This window comes from Oncorhynchus nerka, linkage group LG24, assembly GCF_034236695.1.
Source record: "Oncorhynchus nerka isolate Pitt River linkage group LG24, Oner_Uvic_2.0, whole genome shotgun sequence".
NCBI lineage: Eukaryota > Metazoa > Chordata > Actinopteri > Salmoniformes > Salmonidae > Oncorhynchus > Oncorhynchus nerka.
In genome coordinates this window covers 95,516,603-95,543,222 of record NC_088419.1, presented here as the reverse complement: position 1 = coordinate 95,543,222, position 26,620 = coordinate 95,516,603, and the positions used below count along the sequence as shown (strand labels likewise).

The window sequence follows — 26,620 nt, the reverse complement described above, 5'->3', positions numbered from 1 at the left end:
TGGTTACCAGGATTCAGGAAATCCAATGAAAATCATACAGTCCAGGTGGCTGTGAAGTCTGAGGACCAATCTACTAGTTACTAAGTCTACACTTAGTAGACATTAACACACACACACACACACACACACACACACACACACACACACACACACACAAAATGTGTTTTTTTTTAGAATGTGGTTGTTGCATCAGCAGTTGTTTCTCCTTGTATTGTCAGTCACTGGCAGCTGTTCAGTTAGCCCATGTCAGCTAAAAAAAACAGTTAGTTCAGTGTTATTGGTAAGTTAACCTAGTTAGTGTAGTTAGTCTAGCCAGCTGTGTACACCACTTTACAAAGCGTTATTTAATAAGCACTAAGACAGTCTATAACCTCAGTCTATAACCACTAAGACAGTCTATAACCTCAGTCTATAACCACTAAGACAGTCTATAACCTCAGTCTATAACCACTAAGACAGTCTATAACCTCAGTCTATAACCACTAAGACAGTCTATAACCTCAGTCTACTCTGTACAGAGTGGTAATAACCACTAAGACAGTCTATAACCTCAGTCTACTCTGTACGGAGTGGTAATAACCACTAAGACAGTCTATAACCTCAGTCTATAACCACTAAGACAGTCTATAACCTCAGTCTATAACCATTAACCTCTTCAACCTATGGAGACGCTATGTCATTATTGGATAAAAAGACGTGCCTGTTTTAAGCGCAATATTTTGTCACGAAAAGATGCTTGACTATGCATGGAATTGACAGCCTTGGAAAGACAAAACTCTGACGTTTCCAAAACTGCAAAGATATTATCTGTGAGTGCCCCAGAACTAATGCTACAGGCGAAACCAAGATGAAACTTCAAACAGGAAATGAACAGGATTTTTGACGCTGTGTTTACTAACGTCTCCTTATATGGCTATGAATATGCTGTGAACGAGCTTATGCGGTCTGCCGTTCATCCAAGATGTCTGCAGCATTGTGGCGTATTTGTAGGCATATCATTGGAAGATTGGCCATAAGAGACTACATTTGCCAAGGGGCCGTCCGGTGGCCTTTGTCTAAATTGGTGCGTAATTCCCAGTGGCATTCATTTTACCTTGCGATACAGAAGGAGAAGGATACTTCCAGGAACCATACATCATTGAAGAGATATGTGAAAAACACCTTGAGGATTGGTTCTAAACAACGTTTGCCATGTTTCAGTCGATATTATGGAGTTAAGTTGGAAAAAAGTTCGGCGTTTGGATAACTGAATTTTCGGGTTTTTGGTAGCCAAACGTGACGCACCAAACGGACCGATTTCTCCTGCACAAATAATCTTTCAGGAAAACTGAACATTTGCTATCTAACTGAGAGTCTCCTCATTGAAAACATCCGAAGTTCTTCAAAGGTAAATGATTTATTGAATGTTTTTGCTGGTTTTTGTGAAAATGTTGCCTGCTAATGCTAACGCTAAATGCTAACGCTAAATGCTAACGCTAAATGCTAACGCTAAATGCTAACGCTAAATGCTAATGCTAAATGCTAACGCTAAATGCTAAATGCTAGTTTGCTATGGTAGAGAAGCATATTTTTGAAAATCTGAGATGACAGTGTTGTTAACAAAAGGCTAAGCATGAGAGCTAGCATATTGATTTCATTTCATTTGCGATTTTCATGAATAGTTAACGTTGCGTTATGGTATTGAGCTTGAGGCTATGATTACGCTACCGGATCCGGCATGGCTCGGCGCAAAAAGTTAAGACAGTCTATAACCTCAGTCTACTCTGTACAGAGTGGTATTTAATAACCACTAAGACAGTCTATAACCTCAGTCTATAACCTCAGTCTACTCTGTACAGAGTGGTAATAACCACTAAGACAGTCTATAACCTCAGTCTATAACCACTAAGACAGTCTATAACCTCAGTCTACTCTGTACGGTGTATAAGCACATAGAATGAAAAAAAGACACCATTTATATATATATATATATATATGTAACAATTTATTAATTTACAGTCCTAAAGTGAAGATACAGTCAAATGTTTAAATAACAGAAAGGCCATGAGATATTTTAGGTGAGAACAGTTGGCTCATTGCTCAGCCTGGGCTCTATGATATCATATGACGCTCTATAGATCCCGTTCTGCACTCAGACTGTGCTCATTGCTCAGCCTGGGCTCTTTGATATCATATGACGCTCTATAGACCCCGTTTTGCAATATATCAAATGTTATGTCAGGATGCATAGCAATTACAATGCATTGAGGAAACAGTGGTTTGTAAACAAACAGGCTTGCAAACTCATGTCCAAACACATACATTTGAAGACACTGATGACTAACGTCAGTGTCAAACATAACGTTTTGCTAGAAAGTCGGGAAGAGATTTATCCAATATATAATTTTGAAATGAATGGCTACATTTTTTTTGTTTTGTGTTTTTGGTAATAGGACGACAAATAAACCTTAATGGAGATTACATGAGAAAAATACATTTTGATTGTATCATGAATTAACTTAGCGGGAAACATTGAAGATACACTTTAATTAGTGAGAATAAGATTGTATTATCGTAATAATAACCTTGCCCAAAAGCATGTTAGGTATTACTAAGCACGATTTTAAAGAGTTAACAGATCAAGACCTACTAAGATGAAAAGGCATGCATTCCCCCCCTTTAAAAAAAAACAGTTTTACGCAAAATACTGTACAACTAGAAATACAGCTGGGATGGCATCCATTGATTTGGTCTTTACCAGCACTTTGGCAGGGTTGAAAACAGTTACAACTGAAGGGACATGATAATGAAACAAACTCTAATTGATTTCAAAGACAAAGTTAAAGTCAAAGATACAGTCTCATATGGACAGGAGAGGCAGTAGAGAACAAAGATACAGTCTCATATGGACAGGAGATGCAGTAGAGAACAAAGATACAGTCTCATATGGACAGGAGATGCAGTAGAGAACAAAGATACAGTCTCATATGGACAGGAGAGGCAGTAGAGAACAAAGATACAGTCTCATATGGACAGGAGATGCAGTAGAGAACAAAGATACAGTCTCATATGGACAGGAGAGGCAGTAGAGAACAAAGATACAGTCTCATATGGACAGGAGAGGCAGTAGAGAACAAAGATACAGTCTCATATGGACAGGAGATGCAGTAGAGAACAAAGATACAGTCTCATGTGGACAGGAGAGGCAGTAGAGAACAAAGATACAGTCTCATATGGACAGGAGAGGCAGTATAAAAATAAGTATTGAGAGGCTTGAGTGAAAACAGGTAGAAAAATGTATTTAAAAACTGACTTAAAAATAAGTCTGTCAGATAAAGTTGATATTTCAGATGGTTCCACCTCCAGCTTCTCAGAACTCAGACTTGGCGCTGACAGAGCTCTCGTGTGTTCCCTTCAGCTCTCCTGCACTGGTGGCCCCTGATCCCCCGGCCCTGTCTCTAAAGAACAGCCTCCTCACCGTTCCCCGGAACTTCTCAGCCCCAAACAGGTACACTAGAGGATCCAGGCCCCCGTTCAGACAGGTGAGGGAGGAGGTGACGCGGTTGGCCAGGGACAGACCCCGCCTGGTCTGGCAGGAGACATCTGGGTGGGCGTACCCCAGGATGAACGTGGCTCTGGAGGCGTGGTACGGCAGGAAGCACACCACATAGATCAGCATGACCAGGCCGATGGTCCTCAGGGCTCGAAGCTTCAGCTGGGGCTCCAGTCGGGATCCTCTCCTCAGGCTGTGGATGATGAGTAGGTAGCAGGTCAGTGTGGAGAGGAAAGGAGGGGTGAAGGCTACGGCTAAAGAGACGAGGGCCTTGCGGGAGGCTTTCTCCCTGTACAGCTGCAGACACACCGTCATCCCGTCCACCTCCGCAGTCTGGCGGGTGACCAGCAGGGGCGCCATGGAGACGGTGACCAGCACCCACAGAGAAAAACTGATGGTGTGGGCGTAGCGGGCACGGCGGATCTTCAGTGACCTCACGGCGTGCACCACGGCCAGGTAGCGATCCCCAGCCACGCACGCCAAGAAGTAGAGACTCGCGTACATGTTGACATAAAACAGGAAGCCGGCGACTCGACACGGAACCTCGCCGAACGGCCAGTGGCCACCCGTGAGGTGGTATGTGGCGCGGAGAGGCAGGATTATGACGTAGGAGAGGTCTGCCACAGCCAGGTGCAGCAGGAAGACGTTAGCGGGAGAGGATGTGCCACGCTGCCGGGAGAAGATCCAGAGGGCCAAGGCGTTACCTGTTGTGGTGAAAGAATGAGACTTGTACTGATCTCATTTATTAGAACTCAACCATCCTTATCTCAACTAGGGTATCTCAACTAGGGTGGATGAAGAGGGTATCTCAACTAGGGTGGATGAAGAGGGTATCTCAACTAGGGTGGATGAAGAGGGTATCTCAACTAGGGTGGATGAAGAGGGTATCTCAACTATGGTGGATGAAGACGGTATCTCAGCTAGGGTGGATGAAGAGGGTATCTCAACTAGGGTGGATGAAGAGGGTATCTCAGCTAGGGTGGATGAAGAGGGTATCTCAACTAGGGTGGATGAAGAGGGTATCTCAGCTTGGGTGGATGAAGAGGGTATCTCAACTAGGGTGGATGAAGAGGGTATCTCAGCTAGGGTGGATGAAGAGTGTATCTCAACTAGGGTGGATGAAGAGGGTATCTCAACTAGGGTGGATGAAGAGGGTATCTCAACTATGGTGGATGAAGAGGGTATCTCAGCTAGGGTGGATGAAAAGGGTATCTCAACTAGGGTGGATGAAGAGGGTATCTCAACTAGGGTGGATGAAAAGGGTATCTCAACTATGGTGGATGAAGAGGGTATCTCAGCTAGGGTGGATGAAGAGGGTATCTCAACTAGGGTGGATGAAGAGGGTATCTCAACTAGGGTGGATGAAGAGGGTATCTCAACTAGGGTGGATGAAGAGGGTATCTCAGCTAGGGTGGCTGAAGAGGATATCTCAAGAATAACTGTCAAGGTAGGCTATATAGCGAACATAACAACACACCACACTAGGCAACACAGCACAACATAATGGAACAAAACATAACACAACACACCGCAACACAACGCAACGCAACACAACAGTATGTAACATAACATTACATAACATTACATAACATAACATAACATTACATAACATAACATTACCATTGAGTGCCAGGAGAAACACCAGAATGTAGTAACCTCCAAACACCATGTTCTCCACAGTGTTATCTACAGGAGCACAGCTACTCTCTGAAGACGCGTTGGACAGGATGGATGTCAGGGCGTCCATGTCCATGGTGGGAGTGGTCTGTATCTTCATCTCTGAGAAGAGAGAGGAGAGAGAGAAAGAGGGAGACACAGAGAGAGAGAGAGAGACAGAGGAAAAGGCGATCAAATAACTGAGAAGAACTTGATTTTGGCTGCTTGTAAATGCTCTTCTTTTGACTTGAAAATGAAAATGAGCAGCTGCTTTTTGGGAGGACTCTCTCCTTATTTTACTTTTAAAGTTGTTCTTTGCTTTGCAATAGTAGACATCTGTAGGCTACAGGATCTCCATTTTGATTTTTATCTTGGTAATTTATTCTCTTGCTCTTTTCCAAGATTTTCCAGCTTTTCCAGCTGTTCTCTCTATAATATAAAATAATAACAAAAACTGAAAAAGCTGGAAAATCTTGGAAAAGAGCAAGAGAATAAATTACCAAGATAAAAATCAAAATGGAGATCCTGTAGCCTACAGATGTCTACTATTGCAAAGCAAAGAACAACTTTAAAAGTAAAATAAGGACAGAGTCCACCCAAGATCTTGGTGGCAATACTAGAGGGGAAGAAGACAACAATACATAGCTTATTTCATTCTGAGAACCAATCACCAAATAACCAAAACATAGAAAGATTGGTATTGGAAAAGCCCCGTCTCTCCAATCCTCTCCACAGGCCAAAATCCATGAGAAGACGATGCCTCCAAGCCCTGACCGAAGCCCCGTCTCTCCAAGCCCTGACCGAAGCCCCGTCTCTCCAAGCCTCTCCACAGACCAAAATCCATGAGAAGACAACCCCTTCCAAGCCCTGACCGAAGCGCCGTCTCTCCAAGCCTCTCCACAGACCAAAATCCATGAGAAGACAACCCCCTCCAAGCCTTGACCGAAGCCCCGTCTCTCCAAGACTCTCCTCCGACGTCAAATCTCTTAGAGACAGTCTATCTTTTCTAGAAAGAGACTTTGCTGAGTTTAGAGAGAAATCATTGACCTGCAAGAGCAGGACCGCAATCAACAGCTGACAGAGGAGGAGACCACCCTGGTGAATCAGGTGGAACAGCAGCACAGTGTGATCAGGGAGCTACAGTCAGCCACAAGAGAACTGGAGGAGGAGACCACCCTGGTGAATCAGGTGGAACAGCAGCACAGTGTGATCAGGGAGCTACAGTCAGCCACAAGAGAACTGGAGGAGGAGACCAGCCTGGTGAATCAGGTGGAACAGCAGCACAGTGTGATCAGGGAGCTACAGTCAGCCACAAGAGAACTGGAGGAGGAGACCAGCCTGGTGATTCAGGTGGAACAGCAGCACAGTGTGATCAGGGAGCTACAGTCAGCCACAAGAGAACTGGAGGAGGAGACCACCCTGGTGAATCAGGTGGAACAGCAGCACAGTGTGATCAGGGAGCTACAGTCAGCCACAAGAGAACTGGAGGAGGAGAAACATGCCCTCAGAATGGAAGTGTGTCACCTGAGAGAGATGCTGACCTCCACTGTTGGACCACAGCCACCTACAGAGAGAGATACAGGAACTGAAGGAAGAGGTCATCAGATACCAGCCCAGCCACAATGCCGATGTGGCCATAGCTCTGAGCCATGTGGCTGACCAACGCTACTAAAGAGTTCACATCAGCCAGAATCACACTCTCCACTCTTTTTCTCAAACAAGACGTGTGAGTCATCTACACCATCAACACAGAGGTATCACAGACCTCTTCCCCTCTGACTAAGGTGCACCTGATGCACCTGATGCTTCACTTCTATCACTTCTATGGCCATGTGCACCTCAAAAATAACTTAGACACTGCCCTGGACCGGACCCTGTCCAATACCCACACCAAGCCCAGAGACTAACAAGCACTAGTCCCCAGGCCCCTCCTCAACATCCAAGGAGCCCCAAGCTACAGAGAACCAACATCCCCACTGGCCCCAGTCCCCATGCAGCTCTTGGTCCTCAAATCCCCTCCAGTCATCCCTGGCAGATCATCTAGCCAGCCACAACAGGCAGTACAGAAGAACAGCTCAGCAGCAGCGACTGCAACAGGGTCCTCAGCACAGAACAACCAGAGCCAGCTAAGAAACCTGTTGGCTTAGTGATGAGCTTTAAAGGAGTGCAATAGAGATTGCGTCATCTGTGGATCTGTTGGGGCGGTATGCAAAGTGGAGTGGGTCTCTGGTTTCTGGGATGATGGTGTTGATGTGAGCCATGGCCAGCCTTTCAAAGAACTTCATGGCTACAGACACGACTGCTATGGATTAGTAGTCATTTAGGTAAGTTACCTTGGTGTTCTTGGGGACAGGGACTCTGGTGGTCTGCTTGAAACATGTAAGTTTTACAGACTCTGTCAGGGAGAGGTTGAAAATGTCAGTGAAGACACTTGCCAGTTGGTCAGCGCATGCTCTGAGTACACTTCCTGGTAATCCGTCTGGCCCTGCGTCTCTTACTCACATCGGCTACAGAGTGCTTGACACACAGTCGCCTGGAACAGCTGGTGTTCTCATGCATGCTTCATTGTTGTGCGAGTAGAAGTCATTTAGCTCGTTTGGTAGGCCCGTGTCACTGGGCAGCTCGCTGCCTGCCTTCCCTTTGTAGTCCTTAATAGTTTGCAAGCCCTGCCACATCCGATTAGCGTCAGAGCCGGTGTAGTAGGATTCAATCTTAGTCGTGTATTGATGCTTTGCCTGTTTCATGGTTCTTCGGAGGGCATAGCGGGATTTCTTATAAGCGTCCACTCCTTAATAGCGTCAGCTCTACCCTTTAGCTCAGTGCGGATGTTGCCTGTAATCCATTGCTTCTGGTTGAGGTATGTACGTACGGTCACTGTGGGGACGACGTCATTGATACACTTATTGATGAAGCCGTGACTGATGTGGAACATGCACTACAGATGACATCATGGGTAAAGTACAACTGATCTGCTCTAAGATAGGCCTAATGAACTAGAAACATACATGAACTACAGATGGCATCATGGGTGAAGTATCAATGCAGGCATAGGCTATAAAGCTTAGAGAATAATACTTTTTTAACCTAACTATTATTATTAATGAGTATAGAAATACTGTTATTAGTTTTAGTTTTATAGTTATAACACATGATAACACCCACAATGATAACAAATTGGTTCACAGATTAAAACACATCCTAAAGGAACATTTGAAAGACAACATCCGTAAATATAAACTGCAGTCAGGGTTTGTGATCTTCAACCTTTGGGGGTGAATCAAAATCAAATCAAATCAAATTGTATTAGTCACATGCGCCGAATACAACAGGTGTAGGTAGACCTTACAGTGAAAAGCTTACTTACGAGCCCCTAAACGACAGTGCAGTTTAAGAAAATATGGATAAGAATAAGAGATAAAAGTAACAAGTAATTAAAGAGTACAGGAGGGGGCTGAGCACGCACCCCTGAGGGGCCCCTGTGTTGACGATCAGTGTGGTGGATGTGTTGTTACCTACCCTTACCACCTGGGGGCGGCCAGTCGGGAAGAAGCGTAACTTCTTCTGGCCTGTTCTGAAAGACGATGTTGTATCTTACTGCAAATCCTGTGGCGTTTACCAGCGGATGAGTAAACCAAAACAAACTTGACCGGTTGCACCTTTGCAGCCAATTCGTGCTTTCGACTGACCTTTCAGCAGGGTTGTGTTGGTCCTTTGCCCAACGTCAAGAGTGGTAAACAGTTTCTCTTAACCATATTGTGTGCTGCCACTCGTTTCCCTGAGGCCATTCCACTGAGGAAAATCACAGCTTCCAGTATTGTTAAGGCCCTGGTGAAATTCTTTTCAACGTTTGGACTTCCGCAGGTAGTGCAGTCGGACCAAGGTTACAAGTTAATGTCAAGTGCTACAACAGTTGGGTGTAACCCATTACCCCTCTAGTGCCTACCACCCAGAGTCTCAAGGTCTAGTACCGACCACCCAGAGTCTCAAGGTCTAGTACCGACCACCCAGAGTCTCAAGGTCTAGTACCTACCACCCAGAGTCTCAAGGTCTAGTACCGACCACCCAGAGTCTCAAGGTCTAGTACCGACCACCCAGAGTCTGAAGGTCTAGTACCGACCACCTACAGTCTCAAGGTCTAGTACCTACCACCCAGAGTCTCAAGGTCTAGTACCTAACACCCAGAGTCTCAAGGTCTAGTACCGACCACCCAGAGTCTCAAGGTCTAGCACCGACCACCCAGAGTCTCAAGGTCTAGTACCGACCACTCAGAGTCTCAAGGTCTAGTACCGACCACCCAGAGTCTCAAGGTGCTCTTGACAGACTTCATCAGACTTTGAAGTCTATATTGAGAGTTTACTGCTTTGAGTTTGAGGAAGACTGGGATGAAGGGGTCTTGTGCTGTTTGCAGCGCGGTAGGTTGTTCAGGAATCTCTCTGTTTTAACCCGAATGAACTCTTGTTTGGACATCATGTCAGAGGTCCTTTGAGTTTGCTGATAGAGCAGTTGTTGCAGGGCGACACCTTAAAAGCAGGAAAAACATCTGTTGGAGAACGTTAGCTCTTTTTGATACAGATTGCACCACACCTGTGAGTTTGAAAGTGAGACTCTGGAGAGGGACGCAAATTAAAATTTGGTAAGATCGGAAGGCCCGAAACCGCACTTTCAATATGGGTGACCAAGTCCTGGTTTGGTTGCCATTCTGGGGTCACCGTTGCAAGCTTGTTTTTCAGGCCCTTACCCCATAGTGAAAAGAATTGTTCATCTGGATGACATTATCGCCACACCGGAAAGCAGGAAGAAAAAACTGACTGTGTCATGACAACATGTTGAAACCGTACTTCACCCGCTACGATGGGGTGGCGAAGTCAGTGGAAACCGGTAGTGACATTCTGCCTGTGGCCACTACTGTCACCGTTGACTGTAGTCTTCCTCAAGAGCACGAGGAAGGTTCAATGCACCCTGTGCCGGTTGGATGGTTGACGCAAGCTTTGATGACTTTTTGGCACACTTCTCTCCGGAGGAAAAAGGCAACATTGTTGCAATGCTTTTGAATATCAGGGTTTATTCTCAGATGTGCCAACTCAGACAATTGTACTAGAGCATGACGTTGATGTTGTGGACTCTGTCCCAATCAAAAAAATTCCACTGAGGAAAATCACGAAAGGAAAGTTACTATGGATATTGCAGGAGTTTCCCCTTGAAATCAGACATGAACATGGTAAGGACAACTTCGTTGCTGATTGTCTTTCAATCTCACAATTTATTTTGACTGTACGTTTTGCGATTTTGGTTGGGCTTTAAAGAAGCATAAAAGATTTTTAAAAACCTGTGAATTTTAGGCAACTAATAGAAAGGAAAATAGAAACAAAATATATAAAAAGATTGTAAAATATATTATATTTATTTATTTACAAAATCAAATATATGATAATGGCACTGGAGGGGAGTTTTATGGGCTCTTAACCAACCGAGCTGTTTTGTTTGTTTTTTCGCCTTGTTTGTAACTTATTTTGTACATAATGTCACATTACCCCCTGGTCTGACCCAGTTGTCTGATTTGTCACATTACCCCCTGGTCTGGCCCAGTTGTCTGATTTGTCACATTACCCCCTGGTCTGGCCCAGTTGTCTGATTTGTCACATTACCCCCTGGTCTGACCCAGTTGTCTGATTTGTCCCATTACCCCCTGGTCTGGCCCAGTTGTCTGATTTGTCCCATTACCCCCTGGTCTGACCCAGTTGTCTGATTTGTCACATTACCCCCTGGTCTGGCCCAGTTGTCTGATTTGTCCCATTACCCCCTGGTCTGGCCCAGTTGTCTGATTTGTCACATTACCCCCTGGTCTGACCCAGTTGTCTGATTTGTCACATTACCCCCTGGTCTGACCCAGTTGTCTGATTTGTCCCATTACCCCCTGGTCTGACCCAGTTGTCTGATTTGTCACATTACCCCCTGGTCTGGCCCAGTTGTCTGATTTGTCCCATTACCCCCTGGTCTGGCCCAGTTGTCTGATTTGTCACATTACCCCTGGTCTGACCCAGTTGTCTGATTTGTCCCATTACCCCTGGTCTGACCCAGTTGTCTGATTTGTCCCATTACCCCTGGTCTGACCCAGTTGTCTGATTTGTCCCATTACCCCCTGGTCTGGCCCAGTTGTCTGATTTGTCCCATTACCCCCTGGTCTGGCCCAGTTGTCTGATTTGTCACATTACCCCCTGGTCTGACCCAGTTGTCTGATTTGTCCCATTACCCCCTGGTCTGACCCAGTTGTCTGATTTGTCCCATTACCCCATGGTCTGGCCCAGTTGTCTGATTTGTCCCATTACCCCCTGGTCTGGCCCAGTTGTCTGATTTGTCCCATTACCCCCTGGTCTGACCCAGTTGTCTGATTTGTCCCATTACCCCCTGGTCTGGCCCAGTTGTCTGATTTGTCCCATTACCCCCTGGTCTGACCCAGTTGTCTGATTTGTCCCATTACCCCCTGGTCTGGCCCAGTTGTCTGATTTGTCCCATTACCCCTGGTCTGGCCCAGTTGTCTGATTTGTCACATTACCCCTGGTCTGGCCCAGTTGTCTGATTTGTCCCATTACCCCTGGTCTGACCCAGTTGTCTGATTTGTCCCATTACCCCCTGGTCTGGCCCAGTTGTCTGATTTGTCACATTACCCCCTGGTCTGGCCCAGTTGTCTGATTTGTCCCATTACCCCCTGGTCTGGCCCAGTTGTCTGATTTGTCCCATTACCCCCTGGTCTGGCCCAGTTGTCTGATTTGTCACATTACCCCCTGGTCTGACCCAGTTGTCTGATTTGTCCCATTACCCCCTGGTCTGACCCAGTTGTCTGATTTGTCCCATTACCCCCTGGTCTGGCCCAGTTGTCTGATTTGTCCCATTACCCCCTGGTCTGGCCCAGTTGTCTGATTTGTCCCATTACCCCCTGGTCTGACCCAGTTGTCTGATTTGTCCCATTACCCCCTGGTCTGGCCCAGTTGTCTGATTTGTCCCATTACCCCCCCTGGTCTGACCCAGTTGTCTGATTTGTCCCATTACCCCTGGTCTGGCCCAGTTGTCTGATTTGTCCCATTACCCCTGGTCTGGCCCAGTTGTCTGATTTGTCACATTACCCCTGGTCTGGCCCAGTTGTCTGATTTGTCCCATTACCCCTGGTCTGACCCAGTTGTCTGATTTGTCCCATTACCCCTGGTCTGGCCCAGTTGTCTGATTTGTCACATTACCCCTGGTCTGACCCAGTTGTCTGATTTGTCACATTACCCCCTGGTCTGGCCCAGTTGTCTGATTTGTCACATTACCCCCTGGTCTGGCCCAGTTGTCTGATTTGTCCCATTACCCCTGGTCTGGCCCAGTTGTCTGATTTGTCCCATTACCCCTGGTCTGGCCCAGTTGTCTGATTTGTCACATTACCCCCTGGTCTGGCCCAGTTGTCTGATTTGTCCCATTACCCCTGGTCTGGCCCAGTTGTCTGATTTGTCCCATTACCCCTGGTCTGGCCCAGTTGTCTGATTTGTCCCATTACCCCCTGGTCTGACCCAGTTGTCTGATTTGTCCCATTACCCCCTGGTCTGACCCAGTTGTCTGATTTGTCCCATTACCCCCTGGTCTGGCCCAGTTGTCTGATTTGTCCCATTACCCCTGGTCTGACCCAGTTGTCTGATTTGTCCCATTACCCCTGGTCTGGCCCAGTTGTCTGATTTGTCCCATTACCCCCTGGTCTGGCCCAGTTGTCTGATTTGTCCCATTACCCCTGGTCTGGCCCAGTTGTCTGATTTGTCCCATTACCCCTGGTCCCCAGTTGTCTGATTTGTCCCATTACCCCCTGGTCTGGCCCAGTTGTCTGATTTGTCCCATTACCCCCTGGTCTGGCCCAGTTGTCTGATTTGTCCCATTACCCCTGGTCTGGCCCAGTTGTCTGATTTGTCCCATTACCCCTGGTCTGGCCCAGTTGTCTGATTTGTCCCCCCCTGGTCTGGCCCAGTTGTCTGATTTGTCCCATTACCCCTGGTCTGACCCAGTTGTCTGATTTGTCCCATTACCCTATGGTCTGGCCCAGTTGTCTGATTTGTCCCATTACCCCCTGGTCTGGCCCAGTTGTCTGATTTGTCACATTACCCCCTGGTCTGGCCCAGTTGTCTGATTTGTCCCATTACCCCTGGTCTGGCCCAGTTGTCTGATTTGTCACATTACCCCCTGGTCTGGCCCAGTTGTCTGATTTGTCCCATTACCCCTGGTCTGGCCCAGTTGTCTGATTTGTCCCATTACCCCTGGTCTGGCCCAGTTGTCTGATTTGTACCATTACCCCTGGTCTGACCCAGTTGTCTGATTTGTCCCATTACCCCCTGGTCTGGCCCAGTTGTCTGATTTGTCCCATTACCCCTGGTCTGGCCCAGTTGTCTGATTTGTCACATTACCCCTGGTCTGAACTAGTTGTCTGATTTGTCACATTACCCCTGGTCTGACCCAGTTGTCTGATTTGTCCCATTACCCCCTGGTCTGGCCCAGTTGTCTGATTTGTCCCATTACCCCTGGTCTGGCCCAGTTGTCTGATTTGTCCCATTACCCCTGGTCTGGCCCAGTTGTCTGATTTGTCACATTACCCCTGGTCTGGCCCAGTTGTCTGATTTGTCCCATTACCCCTGGTCTGACCCAGTTGTCTGATTTGTCCCATTACCCCTGGTCTGGCCCAGTTGTCTGATTTGTCACATTACCCCTGGTCTGACCCAGTTGTCTGATTTGTCACATTACCCCTGGTCTGGCCCAGTTGTCTGATTTGTCACATTACCCCTGGTCTGGCCCAGTTGTCTGATTTGTCACATTACCCCCTGGTCTGGCCCAGTTGTCTGATTTGTCCCATTACCCCCTGGTCTGGCCCAGTTGTCTGATTTGTCACATTACCCCCTGGTCTGGCCCAGTTGTCTGATTTGTCCCATTACCCCCTGGTCTGACCCAGTTGTCTGATTTGTCCCATTACCCCCTGGTCTGGCCCAGTTGTCTGATTTGTCACATTACCCCCTGGTCTGACCCAGTTGTCTGATTTGTCACATTACCCCCTGGTCTGGCCCAGTTGTCTGATTTGTCACATTACCCCCTGGTCTGGCCCAGTTGTCTGATTTGTCCCATTACCCCCTGGTCTGGCCCAGTTGTCTGATTTGTCCCATTACCCCCTGGTCTGGCCCAGTTGTCTGATTTGTCACATTACCCCCTGGTCTGGCCCAGTTGTCTGATTTGTCCCATTACCCCCTGGTCTGGCCCAGTTGTCTGATTTGTCCCATTACCCCCTGGTCTGGCCCAGTTGTCTGATTTGTCCCAGTTGGCCCAGTTGTCTGATTTGTCCCATTACCCCTGGTCTGGCCCAGTTGTCTGATTTGTCCCATTACCCCCTGGTCTGGCCCAGTTGTCTAATTTGTCACATTACCCCCTGGTCTGGCCCAGTTGTCTGATTTGTCACATTACCCCCTGGTCTGGCCCAGTTGTCTAATTTGTCACATTACCCCCTGGTCTGGCCCAGTTGTCTGATTTGTCCCATTACCCCCTGGTCTGGCCCAGTTGTCTGATTTGTCCCATTACCCCCTGGTCTGGCCCAGTTGTCTGATTTGTCCCATTACCCCCTGGTCTGGCCCAGTTGTCTGATTTGTCCCATTACCCCCTGGTCTGGCCCAGTTGTCTGATTTGTCCCATTACCCCTGGTCTGGCCCAGTTGTCTGATTTGTCCCATTACCCCCTGGTCTGGCCCAGTTGTCTGATTTGTCCCATTACCCCCTGGTCTGGCCCAGTTGTCTGATTTGTCCCATTACCCTATGGTCTGACCCAGTTGTCTGATTTGTCCCATTACCCTATGGTCTGACCCAGTTGTCTGATTTGTCACATTACCCCCTGGTCTGAACCAGTTGTCTGATTTGTCACATTACCCCCTGGTCTGGCCCAGTTGTCTAATTTGTCCCATTACCCCATGGTCTGACCCAGTTGTCTGATTTGTCACATTACCCCCTGGTCTGAACCAGTTGTCTGATTTGTCCCATTACCCCTTGGTCTGGCCCAGTTGTCTGATTTGTCACATTACCCCCTGGTCTGACCCAGTTGTCTGATTTGTCCCATTACCCCCTGGTCTGACCCAGTTGTCTGATTTGTCCCATTATAAGTAATGACCGAGTGGCTCTTCCACCGGTGAAATGGCCTCACCGTTTGAGGTGGTTTAGAAGTGATGTTTCTGTCGTTACTTTCAGCCGACAGTCTAATAGCACTTCTTCTGTAAATATTCCAGTCCCAACAGATGCAACTGTAACTGTCTATTGGCTGAAGAAGAGATGAAGATGGGTTTTTTTTTAAACATTGAACACCCATTGAATCTAAAATGCACAATCTATTTTATTTCCCTTTTTAATTTTGTAAAAAAATATATTTTTTAAGTCCTTCAATGTGGTTTAAATCTCCTACTAAATGAGAACATTCACCGTTCTCTGTCATGACCTCCGACATCACTTTTAATTATCCAATCACCACTCCCCTGCCTGCCGAACAGGACAGCTGTAAGCAGTTAGCCATGAGGCCAAACATCAATATTATCAGAGCCTCCGTGAAAGGCACAAAAGAGGTGTGTACCGCGGATAGTTCTTACTATCCCGCAGATGTTGGACCAGAGGGGAGTGTGTCAGTGGGATACACACACATAAACCCCTCACAAAATACAGAATAACTCATTGATGAAAAGTCATATGACGTAGTTGTGAGACTCCCCACTAAAACTAGGCTTGTCCTGGACTGCCTGGGAACTGTGAAGACATTCCTTAGCGAGAGGAGGCTCAACACCCTCCTTTGTTCGTTTTCAAAACTTCAACCTCAGCAGCTGTCTCTCCTATACATGCTGACCGGAGAGCCAGAGTGACTCCCAAATGGCTCCCTATTATACAGATGTACCATCTTAATTTGATCACTCTTTTGTTGATGATCATTTTCCTGCACGGCAGGAAATGTAACCTTGTATTATATTCAAAACTGTAGACTTGATTTGACCTAACGTAATATGTACCAACATCTACGGAAAAAAAACTCACATTTCCTGTTGCTGCAGGATTATTTTCCCTCAATAGCAATCTGGCTCAAATTAAGATCCTACATCTGTACTATATGCCATTTAGCTGACACTTTTATCCAAAGCGACTTACAGTTTATGTATGGGTGGTCCTGGGTATCAAAGCCAACTACCCGTTACAAGCACCGTGCTCTACCAACTGAGAAACGCACTATTCCCTATCTACAGAAAGTACACTACTTTTCACCAGAGTCTTACGGTTCCTCGTCAACAGTAGTGCACTATATAGGGAATACATGACCATTTGGGACACAGACTCAGAGAGCCAGAGGTCACATAAGGACTTAGTTAGATATAGTACCACTGGCAGGACAGATCTCTTCCCTGTCTGATCCTCGTGGTGTGAGACAGTGTTCAGGACAGATCTCTTCCCTGTCTGATCCTCGTGGTGTGAGACAGTGTCCAGGACAGATCTCTTCCCTGTCTGATCCTCGTGGTGTGAGACAGTGTTCAGGACGGATCTCTTCCCTGTCTGATCCTCGTGGTGTGAGACAGTGTTCAGGACGGATCTCTTCCCTGGCTGATCCTCGTGGTGTGAAACAGTGTCCAGGACAGATCTCTTCCCTGTCTGATCCTCGTGGTGTGAAACAGTGTCCAGGGGAGCTGTGGGACTACGAGGGGACGGCATTTCCAAAGCAAACTTCTGCCTCTACATTGTGTAGGGGCGTCCCAAATTGCATTATTTTTTATACATGGTGCCCTAGTTTTGACCAGAGCCCTATGGAACCCTATTCCCTATATATAGTGCACTACTTTAGACCAGAGCCCTATGGAACCATATTCCCTATATATAGTGCACTACTTTAGACCAGAGCCCTATGGAACCATATTCCCTATATATAGTGCACTACTTTAGACCAGAGCCCTATGGGGGTGGGGGGGAATCACGCTCCACTGATTTATTACTGTGTGTGACAACCCCCTACAGGGAGATAAACCCCCAGAACAAGCCTCTATCACAATGGTCTGATGGTGTAAATGTGTGGGAGTGTTCGCACCAGCCCAGCAGTCAAGAGAGGAAAGGGGGGATTCTTTGGATCAGACTAGGGCTGTGTCCCAAATGGGCACCCTAATCTCTATTCAAGTGCACTGCTTTTGACCAGGGAAGATAGTCAAAAGTAGTGCACAATATATAGGGAATAGGGTGCCATTTGGGACACATGAAAAGCCTTCATTTGTGAGGGGGAATGGGATCGCTGTCGGTTCTGCAGCGGACAGCACAGCCTTCTCTCTAGACATATTACACATTCCACAGGAACCTGTCACTGGGGTTAACAGGAACCTGTCACTGGGGTTAACAGGAACCTGTCACTGGGGTTAACAGGAACCTGTCACTGGGGTTAACAGGAACCTGTCACTGGGGTTAACAGGAACCTGTCACTAGGGTTAACAGGAGCCTGTCACTGGGGTTAACAGGAACCTGTCACTGGGGTTAACAGGAACCTGTCACTGGGGTTAACAGGAACCTGTCACTGGGGTTAACATGAACCTGTCACTGGGGTTAACAGGAACCTGTCACTAGGGTTAACAGGAACCTGTCACTGGGGTTAACAGGAACCTGTCACTGGGGTTAACAGGAACCTGTCACTGGGGTTAACAGGAACCTGTCACTGGGGTTAACAGGAACCTGTCACTGGGGTTAACAGGAACCTGGCACTGGGGTTAACAGGAACCTGTCACTGGGGTTAACAGGAACCTGTCACTGGGGTTAACAGGAACCTGTCACTGGGGTTAACAGGAACCTGTCACTGGGGTTAACAGGAACCTGTCACTGGGGTTAACAGGAACCTGTCACTGGGGTTAACAGGAACCTGTCACTGGGGTTAACAGGAACCTGTCACTGGGGTTAACAGGAACCTGTCACTGGGGTTAACAGGAACCTGTCACTAGGGTTAACAGGAACCTGTCACTGGGGTTAACAGGAACCTGTCACTGGGGTTAACAGGAACCTGTCACTAGGGTTAACAGGAACCTGTCACTGGGGTTAACAGGAACCTGTCACTGGGGTTAACAGGAACCTGTCACTGGGGTTAACAGGAACCTGTCACTAGGGTTAACAGGAACCTGTCACTGGGGTTAACAGGAACCTGTCACTGGGGTTAACAGGAACCTGTCACTAGGGTTAACAGGAACCTGTCACTGGGGTTAACAGGAACCTGTCACTGGGGTTAACAGGAACCTGTCCCTAGGGTTAACAGGAACCTGTCACTGGGGTTAACAGTAACCTGTCCCTAGGGTTAACAGGAACCTGTCACTGGGGTTAACAGGAACCTGTCACTAGGGTTAACATGAGCCTGTCACTGGGGTTAACATGAGCCTGTCACTGGGGTTAACAGGAACCTGTCACTAGGGTTAACATGAGCCTGTCACTAGGGTAAACATGAGCCTGTCCCATGGGTTAACATGACCTTGTCACTGAGGTTAACATGAGCAAATGTGACCCCTGTTAAGAGTTGATCCCCACAGAAAATCCTGAAAGCACAAATTGAAGGCTACAAAATACAGTGGCAAATTTCCCTAAATCTCTACTGAGTTAAAGAAGTTACCTGATGAGATTCACTGACCCACCGTCTGAAAACAGGAAGTTACCTGATGAGATTCACTGACTCACTGTCTGAAAACAGGAAGTTACCTGATGAGATTCACTGACTCACCGTCTGAAAACAGGAAGTTACCTGATGAGATTCACTGACCCACCGTCTGAAAACAGGAAGTTACCTGATGAGATTCACTGACTCACCGTCTGAAAACAGGAAGTTACCTGATGGGATTCACTGACTCACCGTCTGAAAACAGGAAGTTAGCTGATGAGATTCACTGACTCACCGTCTGAAAACAGGAAGTTACCTGATGAGATTCACTGACTCACCGTCTGAAAACAGGAAGTTACCTGATGAGATTCACTGACTCACCGTCTGAAAACAGGAAGTTACCTGATGAGATTCACTGACTCACCGTCTGAAAACAGGATGTTACCTGATGGGATTCACTGACCCACCGTCTGAAAACAGGAAGTTACCTGATGAGATTCACTGACCCACCGTCTGAAAACAGGAAGTTACCTGATGGGATTCACTGACTCACCGTCTGAAAACAGGAAGTTAAATCTAACTCCAACTGAAAACACACAGCAGGAAGCCAGACCTGTGTGCTGATAAATTCGCTGGGTTTATTTGGCTCTGTGAACGGAGCTATAGGTACGATATCTATTGAGTTACAATGGACCTGTTATCTCCGGTGACCTTGAGAACTTGAACAAGTCTTATCCTCCCAAACTAAAACTCTACAAATAAGACCATGGTAAAAAGAAAAATCCTTAGCGTAGTCACAGATCAGAACACCACAAACATCTCAAATGCTTCAGTTAATAATGAGTCAATATAATTAAATCCCCCATTAAAATCTGTCCGTTTAAGAGAAATATGTTTTTTTTGTGTGTGCTGCGTCTCAATCCAACTCATCCGCATCGGCGGTGGAAGGTGGCAGAGCTACAGCGGTGTTTGTCAGACCAGGAAGCATCCCAAAAAATCGGTCTGAACTAATATGACAACTATGCGGAAAGATGAGACTCTCACGAACACGATGGTGTTCTCGATTTTGCTCTACGACCCCCACAAGGGTCACGGGACTCGTCTGGAGGTAACAAGTAACGTTTAAAACAATTTAAACCATTTCTGGAATGAATATAAAAGTATTGTAGTGTTGTGCCAACCCCCAAAAGGGGTTAAATATGTGTAAAGATATACATATTTCCTGAGCTTTCTTATATCTCCTAGATACAGGACAGAAACCTTTTTAATTGCTTTTTTTATTTTTTACTAATTTTTCATACGTTTCTTTGGGCTAAAAGTAGTAAATGCCAAAATTCCCAATATTGACATTGTCATGCGACATTTTCTGCAAAAAAAAAACTTAAACTCAAATACAGAAATGGTAAATTCTTCAATAAAACCAGAGAGAGATCAGACTTACCCACCAGTGTTCTTCTCAGACAGCGTGTACTGCTTGATGGGAAGTGCAGTGAGGAGGAAGTGGTGTGGCTGCCCAGTGCAGTGAGGAGGAAGTGGTGTGGCTGCCCAGTGCAGTGAGGAGGAAGTGGTACTGCAACGAGCAGTACGGGTAGGATTCACAGGAGAGCACGGCAACGAGCAGTACGGGTAGGATTCACAGGAGAGCACGGCAACGAGCAGTACGGGTAGGATTCACAGGAGAGCACGGCAACGAGCAGTAGGGTAGGATTCACAGGAGAGCACCGCAACGAGCAGTAGGGTAGGATTCACAGGAGAGCACGGCAACGAGCAGTACGGGTAGGATTCACAGGAGAGCACGGCAACGAGCAGTACGGGTAGGATTCACAGGAGAGCACGGCAAAGAGCTGTACGGGTAGGATTCACAGGAGAGCATGGCAACGAGCAGTAGGGTAGGATTCACAGGAGAGGTAGCACAGCACAGTGTAACGGGTCCTCTTCTGGATGTGGAACAAAGTGAAGGCTAGGAGGGACTGTGGAGGACCTGGGTTGGTTGGGAGGCTCCTCTGCTGTCCTCTGTGCTGCTCTCTCTCACTGACAGGAGGTTAGGAATGTTGCCTTATCACCCTCTTTTCTATCTCTCTCTCCAGGATGCTCTCTCTTTCTCTCTCTCTCTCTCTCTCTCTCTCTCTCTCTGAGACTGTGGCTCTTTTTGTGTCTCAACATAATGTGATAACAAAAATTCTGAGTCCCAATGGGGAGGCTTTGATATGAACCCTGACCCCACCCTTTCTTCCCCATCCCCTCTGCTCTGAGGGCCACTTGTACGCCCAACAATAGGCCGAGTCAGGGGGAGTATCGGCAGGCTCTGTTCAGCACAGAGAAAAGAATGGCGTGCCTTGGTTGCAATGAGTGGCCGGGTGGGGAACCATGGTAACCGCTAAACCAAGCCTAGTACTGGTGTACACCACTGGTCCCAAATGACACAAAAGGAAGGCACTATATAGAAAATAGGGTGCTATTTGGGAGGCAGCCAATGTCTTTAGGATGAAGAACTCCACATTCCCCTCCTCCCTCCCCTCCTCCCTCCCTCCCCTCCTCCCTCCCTCCCTCCCCTCCCTCCCTCCCTCCCCTCCTCCCATCCTATCAATAGATAGAAGATGGACTGTTAATTGAGCAGTTTATGACTAAAGTCTTAGAGATGATCCTTTGTAGGGATCTTCTGTCTGGAGTTCTAAAAGACAGAGAGAGAGAGGAGAGGGAGGAGGGGAGAGGGAGGAGGGGGAGAGGGAGAGAGGAGAGGGGAGAGAGGGAGAGAGGGGGAGGAGGGGAGAGGGGGAGAGAAGGAGAGAGGGGAGGAGGGGGAGAGAGGGAGAGAGGGGGAGGAGGGGAGAGAGGGAGAGGGGAAGAGGGAGAGAGGGGGAGAGAGGAGAGAGGGAGAGAGGGGGAGGAGGGGAGAGGGGGAGAGAGAGAGAGAGGGAGGAGGGGGAGAGGGAGAGAGAGAGGGGAGAGAGGGAGAGAGGGGGAGAGAGGGAGAGGGAGAGGGGGAGAGGAGGGGAGAGGGAGAGAGAGAGAGAGAGAGAGAGAGAGAGAGAAGGAAAGAAAGGGAAAGAGAGACAGAGAGAGACAGAGAGAGGGCCCCCTATGCTCCCTGGAAAGAGCGAGGGATGAGTTGAAAAACAAGAGGAGGGCGGGAGAGCGGTGGAAGAGGAGAACAGGGGCATCTTCCATTTGGGGGGAGAACCAAAAATAATTAGCCAGACAGATGTGGAGAAACTTGGAAGAGGGGGGGGGGGGGGGTATTTCTTTCATACACTGAGATCCCAGCTGTGTGTTAGGCATATTGTCTCGCTCTCTTCTTTGGGCCTCGTGCATCGACATGTTAATATCCCAAATGGCACCCTGTCCTATCTAGTGCACTACTGTTACTGCACTACGTTTGGTCAGGGCCCATAGGACTCTGGTCAAAAGTAGTGCACTATATAAGGAATAGGGTGCCATTTGGGATGCAAGCCCTGAACTGAATGATGGTACTGTCTAGTCGGGGGCCAATGGATAAGCTTTGACATTTATACCCTTTTTGTTGAGTCTTTTAATTGGGGTTTATCTCATCTTGTTCAGTCTCATCTTCTCTGTCTGTGTTGGTCTGTCTGTCCCCGAGGGGTATAAACATCACCTAGTGAAACGGTTTACTCTGGCTGGAGTGAATCGACTATCAGCTGTCTCTCTTCAACTATAGTATAGTTATAGTATAGTTATAGTGTAGGTATAGTATAGTTACAGTATAGTTATAGTATAGTCATATTATAGTTGTAGTTATAGTGTGGTTATGGTGTGGTTATAGTATAGTTATAGTGTAGTTATATTATAGTTATAATATAGTTATAGTATAGTCCTAGTATAGTTATAGTGTAGTTATATTATAGTTATAATATAGTTATGGTATAGTCCTAGTATAGTTATGGTATAGTTATGGCATAGTTATATAGTTATAGTATAGTTCTAGTATAGTTATAGTGTAGTTATATTATAGTTATAATATAGTTATGGTATAGTCCTAGTATAGTTATAGTATAGTTATAGTGTAGTTATATTATAGTTATAATATAGTTATGGTATAGTCCTAGTATAGTTATGGTATAGTTATAGTGTAGTTATATAGGTATAGTATAGTTATAGTATAGTTATGGTATAGTCCTAGTATAGTCCTAGTATAGTTATGGTATAGTTATAGTGTAGTTATATAGGTATAGTGTAGTTATAATATAGTTATGGTATAGTCCTAGTATAGTTATGGTATAGTTATAGTGTAGTTATATAGGTATAGTGTAGTTATAATATAGTTATGGTATAGTCCTAGTATAGTTATTAGTATAGTTATTATATAGTGTATTATAGTTATATAGTATAGTTATAGTAAAGGTATAGTATAGTATAGTATAGTTATAGTGTAGTTATAGTATAGTTATAGTATAGTTATAGTATAGTTATAGTGTACAGTTATAGTAGTTAGTTATAGTATAGTTATAGTATAGTTACAGCATAGTTATAGTTATAGTTATAGTATAGTTATATAGGTATAGTGTAGTTATAGTATAGTTATAGTATTGCCGGGGATGTAGTTACAGTATAGTTATATTATAGTTATAGTATGGTTACAGCATAGTTATAGTATAGTTATAGTATAGTTATAGTATATTTACAGCATAGTTATAGTATAGTTATAGTATAGTTATATAGGTATAGTGTAGTTATAGTATAGTTATAGTATGGTCATAGTTATAGTAAAGTTAAGGTATAGCTATTGTAAAGTTATAGTATAGTTACAGTATAGCTATTGTAAAGTTATAGTATAGTTACAGTATAGCTATTGTAAAGTTATAGTATAGTTACAGTATTGTTGTATTATTGTATTATTGGTACAGTATAGCTAGAGTATAGTTATAGTATCGTTATAGTATCATTATAGTATAGTTAGTCTGGTCATAGTATGTAGCTGTGGATGTAGTTATAGTATAATTGGGGATTAGATAGTTATAGTATAGTTGTCAAGACTTAGTATAGTTACAGTGTAGGTATAGTATAGTTACAGTATAGTCACAGTATAGTCATATTATAGTTGTAGTATAGCTGTAGTATAGTGGTTATAGTGTGTTATGGTGTGGTTATAGTATAGTTGTCAAGACTTCCACCGAAGTCCGTCCCTCTCCTTGTTCGGGCGATCCACTTTTCATTTTCCATTTGCTTTGTCTTTGTTTTCTACACACCTGGTTTCTGTTCATTATTCAACACTCTGTTTCCCACATGTTAGTGTGCGTGTTTATTGATTGTTCATGGCGGTACTTGCCGGCTGGTTATGTTTGCCGGCTGGTTATGTTTGCCGGCTGGTTATGTTTGCCGGGTTATGTATTTAAGCCCGTTATTTTTGAGTGACCGGTATTTCTCCACACTTTGAGTATACTGGTGCTGTCGTGGAATTAAATACCTTGTACACTCATTTCTGCTCTCCTGCTCTCCACCGCCTGACAAGTATAGTTGGGGATGTAAGTATAGTAGTTATAGTATAGTTGTAGTATATTTATAGTATAGTTAAAGCATAGTTATAGCATAGTTGGGGATGTAGGTATAGTATAGTATAGTTATATCATAGTTGGGGAAATAGGTATAGCATAGCTGGGGATGAAGGTATAGTATAGTTGTAGTAGATTTACAGTATAGTTGGGGATGTAGGCATAGTATAGTTATAGTATATGTATAGTATAGTTGGGGGTGTAGTTATAGTATCATTGGGGATGCATGTATAGTATAGTTGGGAATGTAGTTACAGTATAGTTATAGTATAGTTATATTATAGATGGGGATGTAGTTATAGTATAGTTATAGTATAGTTATATTATAGATGGGGATGTAGTTATAGTATAGTTATAGTATAGCTGGGGATGTAGTTATAGTATAGTTATAGTATAGTTATATTATAGATGGAGATGTAGTTATAGTATAGTTATAGTATAGTTATATTATAGATGGGGATGTAGTTATAGTATAGTTATAGTATAGTTATATTATAGATGGGGATGTAGTTATAGTATAGTTATAGTATAGCTGGGGATGTAGTTACAGTATAGTTACAGTATAGTTATAGTATAGCTGGGGATGTAGTTACAGTATAGTTAAAGTATAGTTATAGTATAGCTGGGGATGTAGTTACAGTATAGTTAAAGTATAGTTATAGTATAGCTGGGGATGTAGTTACAGTATCGTTAAAGTATAGTTATAGTATAGCTGGGGATGTAGTTACAGTATAGTTACAGTATAGTTATAGTATAGCTGGGGATGTAGTTACAGTATAGTTAAAGTATAGTTATAGTATAGCTGGGGATGTAGTTACAGTATAGTTACAGTATAGTTATAGTATAGTTATAGTATAGCTGGGGATGTAGTTACAGTATAGTTACAGTATAGTTATAGTATAGCTGGGGATGTAGTTACAGTATAGCTAAAGTATAGTTATAGTATAGCTGGGGATGTAGTTACAGTATAGTTACAGTATAGTTATAGTATAGCTGGTGATGTAGTTACAGTATAGTTATAGTGTAGCTATAGTATAGTTACAGTGTAGTTATAGTATAGTTATAGTGTAGTTATAGTGTAGTAATAGTGTCGTTATAACGTAGTAATAGTGTAGTTATAGTGTAGTAATAGTGTAGTTATAGTATAGTTATAGTATAGCTGGGGATGTAGTTACAGTATAGTTACAGTATAGTTATAGTATAGCTGGGGATGTAGTTACAGTATAGTTATAGTGTAGCTATAGTATAGTTACAGTGTAGTTATAGTATAGTAATAGTGTAGTTATAGCGTAGTAATAGTGTAGTTATAGCTTAGTAATAGTGTAGTTATAGTGTAGTAATAGTGTAGTTATAGCGTAGTAATAGTGTAGTTATAGCGTAGTAATAGTGTAGTTATAGTGTAGTAATAGTGTAGTTATAGTGTAGTAATAGTGTAGTTATAGTGTAGTTTGTGTAGTTATAGTATAGTTATAGTATAGTTATCGTGTAGCTATAGTATAGTTATAGTACAGCTATAGTATAGTTATAGTATAGTTATAGTATAGTTACAGTATAGTTATAGTACAGTTGGGGATGCAGGTATAGTACAGTTATAGTGTAGTTACAGTATAGTTATAGTGTAGTTACAGTATAGTTATAGTAGTATAGTTATAGTGTAGTTATAGTATAGTTATAGTGTAGCTATAGTATAGTTATAGTACAGGTATAGTATAGTTAGTGTAGTTATAGTATAGTTATAGTGTAGTTATAGTATAGTTATAGTATAGTTATAGTGTAGCTATATTATAGTTATAGTGCAGGTATTGTGCAGGTATTGTGTAGTTATTGTGTAGTTATAGTGTAGTTATAGTATAGCTATAGTGTAGTTATAGTACAGTTATAGTACAGGTATAGTATAGTTAAGGTGTAGTTATAGTGTAGATATAGTGCAGGTATTGTGTAGTTATAGTGTAGTTATAGTGTAGTTATTGTATAGTTATAGTACAGTTATAGTGTAGGTATAGTATAGTTACAGTGTAGTTATAGTACAGGTATAGTTATAGTATAGTCATAGTGCAGGTATTGTGTAGTTATAGTATAGTTATAGTATAGTTGGGGATGTAGTTATATTATAGTTATAGTATAGTTGGGGATGTAGTTATAGTGTAGTTATAGTATAGTTGGGGATGTAGTTATAGTATTGTTATATTATAGATGGGGATGTAGTTATAGTATAGTTATAGTATAGATGGGGATGTAGTTATAGTATAGTTATAGTATAGTTGGGGATGTAGTTATAGTGTAGTTATAGTAT

General features: G+C 44.6%; 1 protein-coding gene across 2 annotated transcripts; it reads right to left on the bottom strand.

Moving 5' to 3' along the window:
- Positions 1–1,971: 1,971 nt before the first annotated feature.
- gpr17 (G protein-coupled receptor 17) lies at positions 1,972–20,924 on the bottom strand. 2 transcript variants are annotated; one of them, XM_029655221.2, is made up of 3 exons: positions 20,262–20,924; positions 5,153–5,311; positions 1,972–4,236 (listed from the first exon to the last, which is right to left on the bottom strand). In XM_029655221.2, the coding sequence occupies exons 2-3, from the start codon at positions 5,307–5,309 to the stop codon at positions 3,350–3,352; spliced, it is 1,044 nt and encodes a 347-aa protein (XP_029511081.1). In that variant the 5' UTR covers positions 5,310–5,311; positions 20,262–20,924; the 3' UTR covers positions 1,972–3,349. The 2 variants fall into 2 exon arrangements, with proteins under 2 accessions (XP_029511081.1, XP_029511082.1); XM_029655222.2 differs by having other exon boundaries at positions 20,266–20,924.
- Positions 20,925–26,620: the final 5,696 nt, after the last annotated feature.

Excerpts from the sequence above, each read along its gene's own strand:
- gpr17 (XM_029655221.2), bottom strand. The coding sequence starts at position 5,309 with ATGAAGATACAGACCACTCCCACCATGGACATGGACGCCCTGACATCC. Across the intron at positions 4,237-5,152 it reads GTTTCTCCTGGCACTCAATG|GTAACGCCTTGGCCCTCTGG; the intron begins GTAATGTTATGT and ends TCACCACAACAG.